Consider the following 14,313-nt stretch of genomic DNA (forward strand, 5'->3'; position numbering starts at 1 on the left):
GAATCCACAAAGCATGAAAGCTTCCAGTGGAGGAGAGATTGCCCAGGGTATAATGCGAGCCCCAACTTTTCTGGTAAGCTTGCCCAAGCCACGCCAACACTTCACATTCCTGTCTTACCTGAATGTTAAGACGACCTCTGTGTGCACCGAGGCCGTAGCGTTTCGTAGTTGAGGCGTGAAGCTGGAAATCATCAATCTTCAGTGTCTCCAGTCCCATCGGAGGGCATTCTAGGCAATGAGAATGACAAATTGGCTTGTGATGGCACTGTTACTACATGTATCATGTGTTGCATAGCTACAGGAGCATTGCTTTCTGTACAGTGTAGCTCATGAGTCAGGGAGCATGCAGTTGATAATAGCTTGACTCAACATTAATGAGCAATTTAGAATTTGTGCCGTGAGCTTCGCAAATGTGTGAAACAAACAAGAGAGCAGTTGCACTCTGTGTCTGTTACAGAGAAGATCTAATAATAGGTGCTCTATACAGAAAAACCTAATGTAGTCAACACGCAGTCAAGTGTAAACAGTTTCATTCTGATAATGTGAATTTCCCAAATTAAAGCCGAATGTGATTGCTATCACAGTGGCCATTAACAGCGTTGATGTTTCCTCCTCCTGCCTTCCAACACAATAACTCAAGATGGAAACTCTCTCATAAAGCAAGCCTCCCTTGTAGCTAATTTGATCACCTGCCGTGCCCCCATCTCATTTTGAAAGGAGACAAATAAAGACAAGTTCATGTGTATAAACACAGAAATCAAGTACAAAAGGTGAGCCTTTAAGAATGAAATGGATTTGAACAGCGTGATGGAGGCTTTGATGTTATAACTGCTATGAATGTGTCAAATTTCATGGGTGATTAATGACTGTACACTATGAATGCTTTTGTGGTTTTGAAATGCACACCTATCAAAGCAATCTAACTGCACCCTGAACGCATGACTAAATTATTGAAATGACTTGGCAATATCTTTAACCTGACAGGCAGAAAATGGGAAGTTTCAGCAGTTATGGCTGTAAATCTGTCAAGCATGTTTAAAGGTTTTGTCAAACAGATGTAACTTAAATTGGATCGAATGAAGCTCTTTCAATATCAGAATTATTTCATTCATCATTGGAGAACAGACTTCATGCATGATGAACACTTGGGTTTTGCTTTGAAATGCAATGAATTTGCAGATAGCAGAATTCTGAAATAGCAATTTTGGATTAGTAACAATATTATTCTCAAAATAATCCCCTACATTTACTTTATTATGTTGACTGTATGCTTAAACGTTGATGTCCACATTGAACTGAGACGATTCTGGTGCCAGTCCTATCACCAGATATTGGATAAGGTAACCAATGTGTCAACACCAGAAAAGGTTGTGTCATCCTTTGGGACTGCACAATATTCAGATATCCATGTGTAAAATCAGTTGTGATGCAGACCGCACTGTGTGAACTTGATGTCTTGCTGAAGGCATTTCGTATGGCTTTATACCTAGTATTACAGATATTCCACAAGGTAAATAATATCTGTCTTGAATGGAGCATGCCATCTAATTACAGTTTTTTTCTTTTTTGAAAGAATTTGCCAGAGACATAAGATCTATACAAACATATTTCCAATGCAAATCAGGTTGTGCCATGTATACAATACTTTTCATCTAATTCTGTCTTATTCTGTCATGTCCCAGAAACACACATAAAACTCCTGAAACAAATAAAACTGTACAAATAAGGAACTGTTTAGAACATTTAGCAGCATTTTCCCTGCTTAATGATTAGTTTAGAACTGAGTTTTAAGTTCAGTAGGCAATACTCCCAGTCCAAACCGATGCACATGACTAATAGGTCATATTTTTACTGGTCAGACCGATGACAGCAATTACCAGTCGTCAGTATGAAAAGTCATATTGTAATTAACTCCTTGAGAAGGCCAATTATTCTGCAACACCCATTGATGACACAGCAATTGTTTGGCAAGCATGCATATGTATTCGGGGCTTTCAGCCTTTATTTAGGAAAAACACAGTCTTTAAAAGAGAAAGCTTGCGCATCACTTAAGAATGTTTTCATTTACTGCTGGAGAGGGTTTGCAGTTCATTTGAGCAAATGCCTGTCTTTAAGTGATTGCAGAAACTGAGATGGTCTTCACTAAATAGAGCTCTTTGTGTGAGATTGGCTCATCTTTTACACTACAATGGATATCACCCGGTGAGGGCCAAATGGGCAAATCAAGGTTGACGTGCGAAATCCCTGCTGGCCAATGGCTCTTTGGGTCAGCTCAAGCTGTTTGCAGACTTCCCTGGACCACAGCAATGGAATTTCAGAGCAAGAATTTCCGATTGGGCACCAGTCTGTTTGTACATGCAGCATATGCTGCACATGTCGCTGTCAAACAGCCAGGACTGCCTTCACAAATGAACACCCAGAATTGCAATGAACAAAGAGAAAACAAAGGAATTTTCTTTAAGAACACTGTGGATCTGAACTTTTGCCTTTCTCAAGATATATGCATATAATATAACAATATTGTATCATGTAAAGTTTATATTTGGTCTATTGAGGAAATTGGCTTTGTATCAAATCATTGCAGTGGCCTGTTGATGTTTGATACACAGATGACCATCAATCACACACTCCAGGATTTTTAGACACACCAAAGCAAAAGAAGATTGGCATCCAAAATCCACATGAGACAATTTATGTTTGGTACATAAAGCAAAATATAGCTTGAAACTTTAATGAATTCCTGCTGTAAAACGTAAGTGTAGAAGTGTAAAAAAACAGGCCTATGCCCTCTTTGTGACTGGTAAAACCAGTTAGCGTAGTATTCACAGTAACTCCATATAGCAATAAAACATGCGTGTTGCTCCATTTGTGCCCCTGTATGCCCATAAAATCCTCCTGGACTCAGACACATAGTAAGTCCACAGTCTTTCTGAATGGAGCGATCACGACTTATTGGGAACAACTGGCCCTTGAAGCAGCCTAAAGAAGCAAGGTTAGCAGGACAAAAAAAAAAGATGGGTGCCTGCCATTGTTGCAGAGCCCTAAATCATTATCACCATCTGCATGCAATCCTCCATGAAACCCACACAGGAATACAACATCTGGCTTAAAAAATGTGTAATAGAAATGACAAAACAGACAGTCAAGGCCTCATATGTTGCTCACTGGTCCACTTTCCATGTTGCTGTTTAAGGCCAAAATCAATTTAGAGATCAAAGTTTATTCCGGTTATGTATGTCACGAGTTATTATTTCACATCTGGTGGTACAGTACAGAAATACTTTGGGTGTATTATTGACTAATAATATGGTGTTTATGTGCTATAAGCTGTAAACTGTTTCCAAAGGGTTTGTAACTCATATCAAGTGATATTTTTGAGGAAACATAGCACTGTAGCAACAATAAAAACATAAGTGACATCCTTGAAACTTAAAATTAAAGTGAGACTAAATCATTTAGCCAAACAGTGTCTGCTCTGGTCACCTGTGGCCATTACATTATAAAGGCACATTCACTCCTCCTACAAGCAACTAGATTGGGACCACAAGGAGAAAACAACAAATATAGGCCTTTCTCAGTCGAACTTGCTGAACCTGACTACTACATGTGCTCAATTTATCAAAAGTAAAGTCCATGTGATCATTTGCTCTGATATTTTAGGAGATGCAAGGAATCGTTAGCAGGCAGAAGCAGTGTTAGCTAGCAGCAGCTCCCACAATGTGTTTTTTTTTCTCAATGTTTTTCTTTTGTGATAAAAACCACTGAAATGATTGTCTCTGACAAGTAATGTAACACAAGTAGATAAGACTCATAACGTCAGTAAACTGACCTGTCATTAATAGTAAATGGTTTTTCAAAACTTACTAACCCTGGCTATACAACTTAGTGTAACTGACTCCACCCAAAAGAATCACTGCACACCACCAGACAGCTGCACAGCAAAGCCTCTGTGCAAATCTCAGTACATCAGATCTTATCAACCTCAGCCTCTGCAGCTTGACTGTGCACATGTGACAAATATCTAAGCGGAAACATCCTTTTTCAACAGATTTTTTTGTTATGTCTAACGGGAATAATGAATGAGCTGTTCAAACATCCGTTGAATCAAACTTTGTAAATCCCTGCCAGTCTTAGATTCACTTTCTAATGAATTCCCGATTGTTTTGGTATGTGTAGATGTATCAGGCACTGCTTCTCTCCAAGAAATTTGGAACTGAGTAATGTCCATAGCTAAATGATTCAGCTCTGGATGTGTACAAAGTGATTTTTTTTACATTGTTTAAGTCCTAAAATTGTGGCTGTGATAAATGAGCTGCTACCAGGAGTCAAAGTTTCAGCCATTTAAACGTGATTTGGGGATTTTGACTGTGTGGGTGTCTTTGTGCCAGCCATGTCAACATGGAGTCCCGACTTTCCAGCACGCAAGGATATCCAACTTTCTGATCCCATTCCCCACTGCCAAATTACAGATGGCAGCCTTTCTGTCTGTCTTGGTAGTTTCCTTACAATAACTTCAACATAAACACATAAATTCACATTTTACCACTCTTAATCCTCCACCACTGTTAAATACAACTTCCCGTACATGAAGGATTTGGGTCTAAACTCATGCAGTTTGCCCTGAATCCAACTTTCATGTCATCTGACACGAGAGGAAGGCTACTGGGGCATCCTGGCTTCAGTTTAGCAAACATACTGTGATCCATGGAAACCAAACACAATGCTTCATAGGCAAGGAGGACATTAGTTCCTCTGTGGCTTGACTTCACTTCTGAGACCATCTTCTTATGTTGCCAGACTTTTCCTCTCAAGGAAAATATGCTATCTGAAAATGCTTCCCTCTTCCAAAATATTTTTCATTTCTGAGAGAACTTGTTTCTTTTTTCCCATCCTATACTAACAGCTCCTGTGAAAGCAAAGAAATGACCCTCACACATTGGAGAGGAGATTCATTTTTTAATGAGATCATGAACTTCCCATAAAAAGTGAGTGTGTCAACGGCTCTTCACTCACCCTCTTTCAATGGATTGTCTTGTCTGTCTCCTTCTGAGACGCTGTTTGGGGTTTTCAAAGCACCTTTCTTGTTCTTCTCTGCCTTTTTGTTGGCTGTTTTCACTAAGAAAGGAAATAACATTAAATACAGGAGCACAAATAAAACTTTTATCTATTGGACAGGTTGAGTCACTTTTAAAACTGTGGATTCACTGTTGTTAACAGACAGATGGAAAAACAATAGTGTTGACACAGCAAAAAAAAAGGGAACATCTTTGGCAGGATTCAGTCACATATGGACAGATACAGGTTTGGGGACTGAATCAGGAGACTTAAAACTTTTAACTCTTTTGCTCCATGCATTTTATTATAGTATGTAGACTCAAAATAGCTGAGCCAGCAGTGTATTTCAACTTGCACTCTCATTTAAGATCTTTGATAGAGTTATAACATGAAATGAAATAAACGCCTTTGAGGTTTAAATAAATCATGAAAATACCCCACAAGAGGCAGGGTGGGGGCAGATAGTCACATTCCAGGAACTAAAGAAGGAAGTGAGGCGAGTGCTTTTTATTTGACAGTCAGGTCAGGATAGGCCCCCACGTGATAACAATTCTTCTCACATCTGAAAGCCCTTATCCACGTCTCATTCTGGGGACAGGTTCAATCTTCAACAGTGCTCAGAGCTGCATGTGGTTCAGCATAACGGATTTAGAAAGCAGCAGATTTGATGATTTAGAAATAGGGTTGAAAGAAATGTTGAAACATGCAGACAGTTTACTTGTATTGGTCTGTATTTTGAATCCAGCTTTTTTATAGCAGTAAGATGTCCTCATTTGTCATAAGTGAGAGTCCATGTGAGGTTAAATAATGGATTTTTACAGTTGTAAAAGCTGAGATTTAGGGCAGCTGATATTAATTTATTGCAAACATATAAGTCATAAGTGATAAAAAAAAACTGATGTACAGAAAATGCCAAAAAAGTTGAACATTTTGAGGTAGTTTAGGAACACTCTTCTTTTCATAGTTTGTCCAGTAGAAAGTACTTTTTCAACTGTAAAACATCCTTATCTCTCCACAAATGGGTTTTTTGTTTTTTTATGTGGTCATCCTAAAAAAGTAACCTCAGCTTTTATACTTTTATGAGATTTAAACTTTCAGATATTGCTATTGTCATGAGCCTGAAAAAAGTACCAGCACATCAAACTGAGCTTAAGTACAGTAAGTTACCTCCGATGTCTGATAAAGAGTTTCCACTTCTTGTCTTATCACAAACTAACATGCTGGAAATAATTTTACCTGAAACTCCTTGCAGCCAGTATTTACAGGCCTGCTAAAACAAAAGTTTATCTGGTCAGTGTGATACAGCTTGATGGAGATAAAACAACAAAACATTCTAATCAAAAAAGAAGCGGGGACTTGTGTTTGTTTTACTGTTATTATATTCCTCCTCCAAGACCCACCTGCAGCAGGTATCCCTGCTGAGACACGTGAAGCTGGATGCTTGAAACATGAGGTCACTGTCGACACAGCTGCTCTGAATTATCTGCCACCGACCAACAGAAACCCTCACAACGTAACTGTCTTCCAATCACCTGGCAGAATTTGAGACATGCCCACAAACCTGCCACTGCATGTGTTGAGCTGTACGTTCGTATATCAACTATAGCTGGTCAGCACTGCTGTGTCTCTGCTTTTTGGAAAACGTGGATTTCACATATGTTCTGGCTCCTAATGCAGTCCTGACCTCTACTGTGCATGAGGCTGTTAATCCTGCTGTTGTGCAGAGACAACACGGAAACATGGCTCTGATCTATGTGTATGGGTGAGTGAGGAAGAGGACTACCTGAGGAGGTCATTGTTGTTGTTGGGTTTTTTTTTCTCTCTCTCTCTCTCTCTCTCTCTGCACATCCATCACCGTGTGAATTGAATTCAGCTGCTCCTCTGAAGTCCCAGAGGACACCAAGGTTCAGTTTGAAGCCTCAGATTTTCCGTTTCAATTCATCAAGCAGTGTGAGTGTCTGGGGCACGTTAAATGACTTTGAAAAGGAGTAATTAAACGATAGCGTTCTTCTTTGATGAATCATTTCGGCTTAAATTATACTATAAATTATATATAAAAACATCAACTGATACACATCTGGGTGTTTAGCTTTACTCTTTAATTCCAAAGCATGTCTTTTCATTTCGTGTCATGATTTATTTAATTTATTTTGTGTATTTTATTTTATTGCCAAGTTTGCCCAAATTGTGGTTTTTGGAAGCTGAAATGATTAGCCATACACTGTCATCTAGTGGCAACACTGACTAAGAAGGTTGCTTCAAAAGTTTCAGCAGAACTTTAGTTTTCTAGCATTGCTGTTGCAACCACAAAAACTGTCAGAATACTAACCATGAACATTTTTAAAGCATTATTTCTTATTGATTGCCCATAGAACTGAGTATATGATTTTGTGGAGGATTTATAGGACAAGAATAAACTTTTTACTAGAAACAAGAGAGCTTCCCATTTTAAGAACAACTCATACTCAAGTCAGCATGCTCTTACCTGATTTTGCATCAGCTGTGGTTTTATCCGGCTGCCTGCTACTGTCTGCCTTTCCCTTGGGCACTTTCTTGGCAGGGTTTTGGCTGCGGTGCTCATGCCTGTCAGGTATTGAGGCCACAGGCTTCTCTACCACTTGGACCTGGTTGTACTGCTCTCTAGACAGCAGCTCCTGCATGTAGTAATCCTCGTCCTCACTGGCAGAGCAACAGTTGAGGTTTGCAAGCCCCACGAGGAGTCCCAGCAGAGCCAGGGGGGTGAAGAGGCTGAGGCGCTGTCTTGTCATGACCCTGGAGATTATCTCCAGCTGAGAGTCCTGATGCCGTCTCCAGAGGAGCGTGCTGCTGCTGCCAGGCTGCGTCCCATCAACTGCTCTGATTGCTCTCCCTTCCCACTCCAACACAGAGAGTTCACAAAGTTCTCTGAGAGCGCTCCAAGTCACTGACGAAAGCAGCAGAGCCAGAGGGTCCATGGACGCCTCAGCCTGGGAAAAATGCAGTGAGGGAGGGAGACACACAGAGGAGCACGAGATGAGAGAGAGTAGAGGGAAGAGGCAGGGAGACAGACGGTACAGTACAGTGAGAGCTCTTCTCTCCTTTAGATCCTGGCAGGTCACTCAAAAAGAAAGCTTTGTGTTTTTCTTTTTTCTAGTTAAACTAGTCCAAGCTGTTGACACTTTGTCATTTTATTGGTGTGGGTAGAATTGAAATAGAGTTAAAAAATATCTTTGGGAACCATATATTGACACATTCAGGATCTGCTTTCATCTCTCTCTCCTCCCTCACTGTCTGGGGCAGGAGCTGGTCTAACAAAGGGAAAGTTTCCTCTTTCCTGCAGGGGAATCAAGTCAGGGATTTTAACAACTCTTAACAAGTTTGCAATTCTGTGTGTCCAAAGGAGAAGCAGAAGCAAGTTTCCTGATCTGTGGAAAGAGGTATTTGAAGTCAAAACAGGCATATGCATTCTTAAACAAACAGTAGCAGTCATTTGATCTATTTCACTTTGAGCAGTGAATCATACTGGGTGTACAGCTGTAAATTTAGTAAAAGTGCACTTATTGTTTGAATGTCAGCTAACACCATATGATATCTCTTCTCTGGAAGAGATAATTAACTTGTTGCTCCTCTTCATGCTGCCTCATTTGCTGGAGCTTTTCTTGTTTTAGCCAGGGCCTGTTTGGACTCAGTAATTCACACATTAACAAGCAGCTGAAATTTAACCAAACAAACTCTCCGTGGAGCATCCAGGCATGTTCCAACACAAGGGATGGAGCCATGCCCTGTGTGTCACTGCTCATCACATCAGCGCTGTCTGTGCTTCATGAAACTCCTTTTTTCTCTTTCTCACACACAAACATGACTAGAGCAGCTGCCAGCAGCAGTCAACACCCCTGATTAAAATCATATTTTCTTACATAAAAATATATATCTGTGAGTAAAACCGTCAAAAAAGAGAAAGGTTCCATCACAAGGATCCCATTGTGTTATCTGTGGCATTTAAGAACCATTTGGAGTTATTGCTCCAGAGAAATGTCTAGCCTTGGGCCTAAAAGAATTAAAAGAAGAGTGAATCCATGGAGCATTTGCACAACTAATAAGTACAGCTTTTGACATTTCATCAACCTGAGGCAAGACAAACAAAGGCAAAGATAATATCTTTTTCTTGCCTGGATGCTGCCCAATTTAAATGAACTGGTTCATTACACATAACTGATTTGGATAGACATTGCATAATAGGAAAGTCTAAAAAGGCTGTATGAAAATCAATCGTTACACCTGAGCTTCTGAATGAAGACTAGAGGAGGCTGAGGCTGCAGGCTAATCACTGAAGAGCAGGATCTGGAGTGGGTGGACAGCTTCAGGCTATAAGGCTCCATGCTCGGCTGGCGCAGTCCTTCATCAGCTAGGCAGGCATTTGCGGTTCGCCCACTCCTCATCTAAACTACACCCATCCTAGACTGTCTGAGAGGAAAGAGGAGGGAGGAAGCGGAAGGAGAGATGAGCAGAAGGCAGTCAAGAGGAGTGTAAGATTTTTACCACAAAGTTCCTCCCTTTTCTGCACAGCTTAAGTCCGCTGCAACTCTCAGAGTGTCACCAAATTTGACAATTGCTTTAATTACTTCGACTTGACATGACAAAGGATTTCTAAAACAGCACCTGAAGACAAGCGTTTTCCTGTAAGTCTCTATGAGCTGAAGTGCGTTCACATTACCATCTGGCAGTTTGTCATTACCTAAACCTAAAATAGGCCACCTATTAGTCTTTTTTCAAACTACCCATTTTGAATATATGTTACAAACCATATTATTTTGATCTGTATTCTCAATGGTTGAGGTTTGTAATGTAGGGGTCACACTACTTCCTGCAATGTAGAAGTTGGAGTGGTGGATGAAGTAGATTTGATTTATAAGTAGGAGACTGCTGTGTCCTGTGACAGACTTAATTCATATTCGTATTTTTATTGCCCATAATCACAATGTTTCCTTAACTAAGTATTGTAGTTACTTAACCTTAAACCTATCTCTACCATAACTGTATTATAGTTGCCAGTAGGCCTAAAAATGTACAATTAAACATAATCAGGGATTATGATTATGGATTGAGGATTGTTTGTGAAAGATGATGGATTTAGTTAAAAGAAAACCAGCACGTTGACTGTTGGTAGTTGACGGGGCTCAAGGTGCAGTCTCAGTGAACCACCCACCCTTAAAGGCTCTGCAGTGGTATAATATAACAATGACTATGCTTACATGCACAAAATATTCCGGTTTTTGCACTTGTTCTGGAAAACACAATATTCAAGCTGTTTACATGGCTAATGAAAATGAATAAGATACAAATATTCCTGTTTACATGCAGAAGGTTTTCAGAGTTTCTTTCTGCTCCAGGTGGAAGGGGAGTCACAAGATCTCCCCAGGCAGTGAAGTAAACCAGAAAAACATTACTGAGCTGCTGCCTGATATTTATAAGTGATACTGATATGACTGATATTCAAATTTTATAGTTATAGGCACATCCAGTACCGAGGTTATCCCATAATGTTTACTACACTGCTGAGTGTTTTGGTGCATCACACAAAGTTGTTACTGTCAGTCCATGGCTGCATGTCAGGATAACAACCAATCCCCTCCGTGCTCATCGTGGAGAAGGCACACTCTGTTTTTCCAGCACATCCTGAACAGCTCTCCACTCTCCTTTCATTCCTCTCCTCTGTCTGTCTTCCTGCTCCTGCATATGTCATTTTGCCTGCACAGGGGTAAACAGGCAAGAGGGCCATGTGTCTCAAACTACGTAAAACATCTTAATCAGAAAATGCTACATTCAGAATAAGGCCTAATATAGAATATCCAAATACATGCTGTTTACATGACCCATATTGACCCAAATATGAATATTGTCATATTCAGAATAATAGTGGAATATTAGTGTGTATGTAAATGTATTCAATACTGCACTACTTTCGCATTTGTGTCATTACTTTCATGACCAGAAGGGGTCACTTGTTAGGCAAACGTAAACTTAGGTCATTCTAAGCATTTCAACTAATGACAAATGCCGAGGACAAAAGGTGATGCATAACTTAAAAAATGACCTAATCTTTTTTTCTTTCTTTTTTTAATGCATATGGCAAAGAGAAACCCGATGTGGATCCTATTTCTTTTTTTATCTTCCACCGTGCTGACAGAATGATATGTACAACTCCACAACGTGTGCACTAGCAGTTAATTAGACATGACCAACATTTATTAAAGCATGAAAAAGTGGGATATATTTTCCAAACATGCTCTGTGGAAGTCAGCCTGAAAAAAGCCAGAATGTCTGCAATAAAATACCTGCTATAGTCTGAAGCAGGAGGATCAAACAGTGGCTTATCAGGCTGTGGAGCAGAGCAGCTTGAGGCAGGGGTGTTGTGACAATAGCTGTCTTTCTCAGTGAAGAACACCCCAGGTAACAGAGTGATGGCTTCTGCCTCTCTCCATAATCTCTTATAGAGGAGAAAATCCCTGGCTGAATTCTCATTAATTGGACGTCAGTGCCCAGAGTGACAGGTTAGAGGCTCAGTGGCAAATGCCTCCCTGCTTTGGCACCTTGTAATTGATGAAAAAGGGGGACTGACTGAAGAATCAGGGGGTAGAAAGAATCATGTACAATGTTTTTGTACTGTTCAGCAGGACATTGCAAGGCCAAGTTTTCCCTGACAACCGAAGTGTAGATAGTGATAATTGGAACATAACATGAGGGATGAAAAAGAAATGAAATGCAGTATTGCACAGTAACTCAACTCTGCCTTTGTAACATAAGATAAATTAGAGAAAAATTTGGAATTCTTTACTTTTTACATGAGGAGAAAATCTGATTAATGCTTCCTGGTAATCTTGCACATTCTGTACACACAGACACAATTATATGCATGCAAACACACTTTGTGATCATCAATCAAACACAACCTTGAGTGTGTCAAACTGGCTCGTATCCAGTGTTTCTAATGAATTCTGATGTCCAGAGTTCATTGAGGACAAACGAGGTTCGTTCCTGGATGACAGGGACAAACCTGCTCTGTCATATTTATTTATTTACACACCCAACTAAATGTAATGTGACACATTTATGGATCCAAAACATGGCATATTACAACCTTGGAATTTACTACTTTATAGCATGTACATTTCATTATGGATGGGTCTCAACTCTTGAGGTTATTGATATTCAGACAGGAGGGGAAACTAAATATCTGTTCACCTCAAACTGAAAGGCAAACATGTGCTAAATATCCCCATAAGGGTGACATTGGTGTGTGCTTTTAAATTTAATGTTGGCACGATGAAAATCTGAATAACATAGACAAGAAATAAAGCTCCACAGTTCTGTTCAATTTGATTTCATTATATACAGCTATATAGAGAGTCATTATAATAAAGCTTTTATATTTTTGATGTTATAGTTATAAAAAGCATTGATATTTAACAAAGAAAAAATAAATCTGTTTTAGTCCTGGTCCTATATACTTCCACTTGGCTCAATTGTAGCTGTGAACATTTTTAATCACTCAATGGTCAGAGGAGGAGGTAAAAGGCTGGTGTTGAGTCTTTGCAATATTTCTCGTGTCCATGGAAACCATGTGAAATTAGCTAGACTTGTACATGCAGAGCAGTAAGATTTGAGTTTTAAAGTCAGTGTCAGCATGTGTTTGTCTTGTACTTCTCTTGGAACTATAACCTGTATTATCAGTCAAGTGAAAGATGCAACACTGCAGCTTTCATCTTGACATGAACTGAAAGTGTTGCATGGCCGTTTCATCACTATCAATAGTGCCTTAAATAACACAGTAAGCCATTTTTTATCGGTTTGATTACTGTCAAGAGATCCAGTGCTTTATTTTGATTGAGAAAACAGGATCTCACCAGATAACAAATTATGGTATTTATTTGATTGTAACTAATTCTCAAATGAAGGACTAAATATTAAACTGAGAAAAAAAGCTGTTTTTACAGACATTTTTTGAGTACCTTCTACCCACAGATTAGTACAGCACTGATAAGGTTTTCTTGCTTTCTGCTTTTATAATGACCACATATACAGAATTATAGCAGCATCAAACCTCATATTTTGGTAAATTACAGCTCTTGAGCTATTCCTACGGATGAGTGAAAAAAAAACCCACATTACAGCCAGTGATAAATTATGATATTGAGGGGGGAAGACATTTGAGCTGTAGATGATGTGCAGGCTTATAAATGCATGGATGTTCAAGGAGCCCACCGGTTTGTGGCTACTAATTATACGCTTTGGCTTGTTCAAAATGGTAATTTCTTTCTTAGATGCATAAACGTGTGAGAAGATTGAAGCCAGTTGTTATTACTGGACTGGAATTTCAAATCATTTACTCTCATTCCCAAAAGTAATACATATTTAGTTGCTATAAATCAATATTTTTATATTATAATGGATCAAAGGACTAGTATGTGAAAGGGGTCAACCGTAAATGAACCAGCTGGGAATTATCACCTGATGCTGCAGCTCTAATGAGCTTTTAATGAAGCCGGATTGTTTTGGCTTTCATCGGTGTTCTTTCCAGATGCAGGAAGCAACTGCTTTTAGTGAAAAGGCTTTGAAAGCTCGCTGTATGTACCAAATGGCAGACAGACAAATTTAGCAACTAGTTGGTGAACATAATGGAGCATTTAACAGTGAAATTTCCCTCAGGAGTTGGTGGAGAGCAAAACAGAGCTAATAAAGAATGAGTATTGGATATACATTCATCAGGTAGCTGGAAAAAATGAGTATAAATGTATGCTGTTGTTGCCTTGTATCTGCTGAAAGTGTAAACATGCCATGGTTTGCAAGCAAGTTGCTGTGTTTTCCACTTCCCCCTATTGGCAAAATAATTGTAAACGCAGGTTTTAAATCTGACTTAAAGTCAAAAGTCTTAAAGTCTCAAAGCAAATATTTGTATTGGTACATGAACAATAACTTGTCAGATTGCACAGTAAGTTCTCTATTCAGGCCAATTGAGACAAAAATTACTTTGGACATCTGTCTTTTACACTAGCTGCAACCTGTTTCTATGGTTTTCTACTTTGTCAAGTTATTTTGATCCCTGAGGACACTATTACATTTGACACAGTCCTACAGTTTCAGACAATTTATTATTGTTTGTGGTTTGGAGAGGTTGCTGAGAATGCCTTCCCCTTTGGAGATTGCTGGGTAATGAAAAAGCTCTTTATTTATCACACTCAGGTTCCTCTGTAACAATGTCAGTTTTACTACACGGTGGCC

The 14,313-nt window shown here is 39.4% G+C and overlaps 1 protein-coding gene across 1 annotated transcript in view; it reads right to left on the reverse strand.

The window, feature by feature from the left end:
• LOC134003195 (inactive carboxypeptidase-like protein X2) overlaps nucleotides 1-7,907 on the reverse strand; it is a 31,037-nt gene extending 23,130 nt beyond the window's left edge. Inside the window, exons 1-3 of the mRNA XM_062442321.1 lie at nucleotides 7,541-7,907; nucleotides 5,014-5,115; nucleotides 119-228 (exon numbers count right to left, since the gene is read on the reverse strand). Coding sequence (XP_062298305.1) covers nucleotides 119-228; nucleotides 5,014-5,115; nucleotides 7,541-7,823 — 495 coding nt within the window. The 5' untranslated portion in view covers nucleotides 7,824-7,907. The remainder of the gene's footprint in view (nucleotides 1-118; nucleotides 229-5,013; nucleotides 5,116-7,540) is intronic.
• Between the last annotated feature and the right edge of the window lie 6,406 nt (nucleotides 7,908-14,313).

This window comes from Scomber scombrus, chromosome 21 (genome assembly GCF_963691925.1).
Source record: "Scomber scombrus chromosome 21, fScoSco1.1, whole genome shotgun sequence".
Taxonomy (NCBI): Eukaryota; Metazoa; Chordata; class Actinopteri; order Scombriformes; family Scombridae; genus Scomber; species Scomber scombrus.